The sequence below is a fragment of the Chaetura pelagica genome, unplaced genomic scaffold (assembly GCF_000747805.2).
Source record: "Chaetura pelagica isolate M959 unplaced genomic scaffold, ChaPel_1.0 scaffold433, whole genome shotgun sequence".
In the NCBI taxonomy this organism is placed as follows: Eukaryota; Metazoa; Chordata; class Aves; order Apodiformes; family Apodidae; genus Chaetura; species Chaetura pelagica.
The window spans coordinates 960718-966082 of record NW_009952574.1 but is presented as its reverse complement, the minus strand read 5'-3'; the positions used below and the strand labels follow the sequence as shown (position 1 = coordinate 966082).

Below are 5365 nucleotides of genomic sequence, written 5' to 3'. Positions count from 1 at the left end.
GTTTTCATAGCTGGGGGGGGGTGTCGCCTGTGGCTCCCGGGGCTGCTGCTTCTCCAGCCAGGATGGGCTGGGGCGGAACAAGGCGCTGTCGGAGGAGCTGCGCCGGCGGCTGACTTGCCAGCTCTCATCCTCCTCCAGATAGTGGTACAGGGGTGGCGTGAGCTCCTCCTTCCTCCCCACAGGCCGGGGATAGGCTGGGGCACCGTGGGCAGGTCTGCAGGTCAGGGCTTCTTCGTAGGTGGGGATGGTACTGGAGTCCCAGGTGCTGCAAGGAAAGAAGAAGAAACCCAGCGTTGGGCCCTGTCAACCAGAGCATTCCAGCTCCCATCAACTGGAGCATCCCTAAGCACAGCGAACATATGTGTGCTGGGGATGGCACGTGGGCAGGTTTTGCATGGCTAGGGTCAAAAGAAGACCATGTCAGCTGCTTCCCAGCACCGGGAGAGTGAGGAGCCACGTGGAAGAAAGGGCACCATCCATTAGACCTTGCGACAAGAACAAGTTGCCCAGTTTTTTATTAAACCCTCACCCAAGAAGAGGAGGAGCAGCCTGTTGAGGCAGCCTCAAAGACCTGACACCTCTGCTGTTCAGAGCAGAGGTGCTGCCTCTCAAGACATCCACCCCTTCACTCTGCACTGTGCTGTTCCCATGGGCAGGAGAGCATCCTTGTCATCTGCCTAAACCCAGAGTCACCCCAACGCACAGAGGCTGCCAGCAGTCGAGCATGATTGGACACAAGCAGCCAGGTGAGAGCCAGGCATCCTGGTTGCACGCAGTCTCATCCCACCCTGGTGCCTGCCGAAGCTCTCCTCACACTGGCCATGCTTGGTGCCACGTGCAGCAGCGCTTTGCTGAGCAAACATGGTTTGTGTACAGGGAAAACGTCCACCCAACCTTTGCCCTCTGCACAGCCCCACTTGGCACCCTGCGAAACAGAGCAGCCCCAAGGACAGGGAAGCTTTGAAGGCAACCCACCCTCCACTTGCTTCTGCAGATACTTGAGGAGGCTGCAGGCATCAGGGGGGACACAGCGGGTCCAAAGGGAAAGCTGTGATGCTTGGCAGGGATGCCTGCATCCCAAACCCCCCCTGTCCCAGACCTACAGCCTTGGGCATCCATGCTGTGTCTTTTGCCAAACAGCCTCAGTTTGCAACAGGAAATGCTGGTTTCTCCCAGCACAGGATGTCACGTTGCCAGCCCTCTGCGGAGCAGCAGGCTCTGCTTTGGAGGGCTTTGCTGTGCAAATGCCAGGGTGAACAATGCTGGGGCAATGCCTCCCAATCCAGCAGAGAACCCAGGAGCTCAGGGAAGGGGACATTCCCCATGGAGGATACAGCAAAGCCCTCGGTGGGAGGAGGAGAACGCCCCAGACCAGCTTATGATCTCACCCCCGGACATGGGCACTGAAACCCCCAGAGAACCAGGAACATGCCTCCTGTCCCAGCTGAATTTTTATGGTTTTATGTTCTTAAGAGTTACTTTTCATTCTGCTTCTCCCTAGAGCCCGATTTATGCTGGAGCCAAGATCTTTGCTGTGACCCCATAGAACCACACTGGGAAGGGCCAGCTGGCTCGGCTTCCACAGCAGTCTCTGGAAAAAAACCCCTTTTTGATCAAAAGTGGAAATAAATCTGACTCACCCAGGGAGAGTCTGGGGACCCAACAAACAGCAGCAGCATCTTGGGTGGTGCAAGGGGGTCTTCCCATACCCCAAAATGGGCTTCGTAGGAGGACACTCTGCCTCCACTCCCTTCTCAATGGCTGGCATTCCTACTCATCCGAGCAGCCATGCCAGGACAGGCCATCCCACCCTCAGGCATCCACCACCTGTGGGGATGAGACACTCACCTGCAGTTCCACTTCTCCAGAGGCTCCGCAGTGAAGTACTGCAGGTCCCTGGGGAAATGGTACTGGTAGAGGCGGGACACCACCCTGGCGTTGGCTTTCACAGACCAGAGGAGCCCGAAGAGGAGGAGGATGCCGCCAATGCCGCAGCAGAAGAAGCTGACGGAGCGGAGCAGGGCGTTGGAGGAGGAGCTGGGAACAGCCTCGGCTTCCCGGGGCCGCAGGAGGGGAGCCCCACTGCTGGCCGAGGTGCCCACCTCCCCGTCGCTCCACCAGGCAAAGCACAGGGTCCCCGTCACCAGCAGCACGGCCCCGGTGATGGTCACGCCGTAGCGGAAAGAGGAGGCTGCCATCCTTCAGAAGGAGGTTTTAGGAGGAGAGGAGAGTGACACAGGGCATGAGAGTCCACGCCCTGCAAGACAAAAAAGGGACCTGGTTTAAGAGGGACAAGGTCATAGAAGAAAACGTACCTGAGGAGAAACTACTGAGCCTCTAGGACCTCTCTGTTTGCTCTGTTCTCTCTTCCAGCTCTTCACTCTTCAGCTACTTATCATTGCCCATCAGAAGGGGCATTTCCTCCATCCCAGAGGGAAGCCCTTGTGCAGAGCAAAGTCAGCCACCAGTGTTCACCCATAAATGTCCCAATAGCCTCATAAAAACATCCTTGTTTTCAAGAAATGCCCATGGAGGCAGGATGGGAAGCCCAGCCAGGGGAGCTATGGAAGCACTGGGGATTTGCACAGCTCTTCTCTTTGGGTTTTATTCCAGACTTCCTCCCAAGCTCGGAGGAACGCCAGCTGGGTTTCACATCAAAGCAAGGCTTATGGAAGGGGTTAGAGAGAGGGACACAAATTTAAGATGTCATCGTTTCCGAATTACCAGAGCACATTTTCTCCTCTAAAATCAGAGGTAAATCAGTCCTGTGGTGACAGTAGGTGTCTGGCACCACTGCTTCAAAGCCCACATCCCAGGAGATTCGATGATGCCTCCTGCTTTCTCAGGGAAAAGAGTTGAGTACCACCTCTGAAAGTCACAGGAAAATTTGGGGAGGGGGAGCTGGTTCCTGATCTCCAGGGCTATCACTCTTCCTTGCTTTCTCCAGGAAAAAATGAGCATTTGCTCTCTGGGTTTGGGAGTCCTCAGCCCTCAGCTAACCAAAGAGCACCAGCAGCCAGGGATGCAGAGTGATCCCACCATGTCCCCTCTAGCTTTGCTCACTGCCCAGTAGATGATACAGGTTTAGCTCCCACTTCTTGATGGACAAAAAGCTTTGGACCATATGGGAATTAAGCACCAGCACTCCCTTCAAGATTCAGTCTTGGGTGACTGTGAGGACTTCTCATGGTGGCAGTGCCAATGGAGAGCCTACACACTGGAGACTGTCCTGAACAGAGATGGGGCTCAAGAGCAGAGGTGAATGGAGACCTGGGTGACTCACACTCAGCCCCCACCTTCATCACTTTGCCTGTATGTCACTGAACTGAAGATAATCCAGTGATTTTGGTCTCCTTTCCTCCAGACAGGGCTCTCCTCCTGCAGCAGGGACTCAGATTGTACCCTGAGATCTGGAAGTGCCAAGCCAGAGCTAAGGAGGCAGCACAAGCCCAGCACAGACTCAGTGCGACCAAGGGCAGGTGGAATTACATTATTTCAAGCCATTACTTATCAGATGGGCCCACTAAATGGAAAGCCAAATTACTTCCTAGTGAAAGAAACACCATCTGATCTAATCTACTTTTAATGAAGAAACATGATGAGGAGTGGGATTTAGGAAGGCTGCAGGACTGGGAGCCCCAGCAGCATGCTCTGGCTGTCATCCCACAGTCACAAGCCTGAGCCACCCCACCAGCAGCCACAATCACCTGCTGGGAAGGAGGACACGGGCAGGACACATCAAACAAGCTGGGCTTACATTGCATTGTGGCAGTAGATGAGCAGAGGAACACAGGGATCCTACTGACCCATGAATCCAGCACCTTCAGAAAACATTGCATTTTCCTGGAAAACTTTCAGCCTGTATTATTTGAAAAGAACAACAACCACCCCACAACCCAAAACCCCTACATCCAGCAGTATGGAAATGAGAGGTCACTGCACTAAAAACCTGGATTGAAACCAGGACCAAGAGTTGAAAATTCCAGCTCCTGAACTCAACTCTTTCCTTGTTTTGGGGTCAGCCTGGTGAGGCTTGGGAGAGGCTGCATTTCCCCTGATGAGGTTTGGGAGACGCTGTTATTCCTCTGGTGAGATTTGGGAGAGGCTGCAATTCCCCTGATGAGATTTGGGAGATGCTGTTATTCCCCTGCTGAGGTTTGGGAGATACTGCTGTTCTCCTTCCCAGGCACTGGGAATTTTGCAGCCCCCGGTGCTGTGCACATCTGGGAGTGCTGGCAGTGAGGGGGAGGCAATCGTGGAGGGAAGGCTCAGCCTCTGGGAGGTGATGGATTGACAGCTCGAGAGAATAAACTCTTCCCTCTTGACAAAACCAGCGTGGTGCAGGGAGCAAGTCGAGAAGCTCCTCCAGCTTTCCCGGCCTGTGCTCCTGCAGCACCTGTGCGGGGGTGGCTCCTCCTTGCTGGGTGACACTGCCATTGCACTGTCCCCTTGCCAAACTCCATCTCTGGCTGGCACAGCTCTTCTGAACCTCTTGAAAAGACCCACAGTGTTTTCCTCAGCACTCCAGCTGCTGGAAGAAGAGGCCCGAGGAGCAGGGTCAAGACATGAGGTGTGATGCTGGGGCAGGACCTGAGTCCCTGGTCCATGAGCCTTCTCCCGGCTCTGCTCCTGGGGCTCTCAGCATCCTGCACACCCAGTGAGCATTTCCAGCACAGGCTTCCACGGAGGGGCTGCCCCTCCAAAGATGGCAACTGCCAGCTCCCAGACATCCATCTCCACACACTGAGTCACCCTGATAGATTCTCCTGCCCCATCTTCTCCTTTGACCTGCTCCGAAACAGTCTTTCCGGAGAAAGAGATTTGCATGGACAGCCAGACACAAATGTTGATAGTTTACATAGTTCCTGTTAGATGCTGAGAATACCATCCCCCACATAAAGTTATGCAGATGGTGATTCATAGGGTCTACTAAGCATTACTCAGAAAAACACTCTTTTCCAGCCACTCAAGAACGGAGAAGAGTTTTGAACCTCTCCCACCGCCGCCGAGCAGAACCCACCTCCACAGCGCTGCACACAGAGCCTGTCCTTCCACACCACATGGGCTGGAGACCTGTGACCACGCACAGATGTGCCCAGAGGAATGCTGGGGAGTGCAGGAATTGTCATTAGGGAGATTCCTTCCTGCCTTTATCAGGATTTACTATCATCATCGTTATTACTGTCATCGTTATCGGTTAGAGGGCTGGTGCCCATCCAAACCATCGCAGTAATGAAGGTTTTGAAAGAGCACCCGAGCCTCTCTGGCTCTGCCAGCCTCCCAGACGCAGATCCAGACGGAGGGGACGCGTGTCCCCCCAGCCCCGTGCCCCCAGCAAACCCACGCACCGCTGCCCGACACCCCA

General features: G+C 54.7%; 1 protein-coding gene across 1 annotated transcript; it reads right to left on the bottom strand.

The window, feature by feature from the left end:
* Positions 1-2249, bottom strand: TMEM61 (transmembrane protein 61; the record flags this gene model as incomplete). The annotated part of the gene is made up of 2 exons (XM_009993603.1): positions 1849-2249; positions 1-265 (listed from the first exon to the last, which is right to left on the bottom strand). Coding segments are annotated over exons 1-2 (615 nt in total), but the record flags the coding sequence as incomplete, so codon positions are not given.
* Between the last annotated feature and the right edge of the window lie 3116 nt (positions 2250-5365).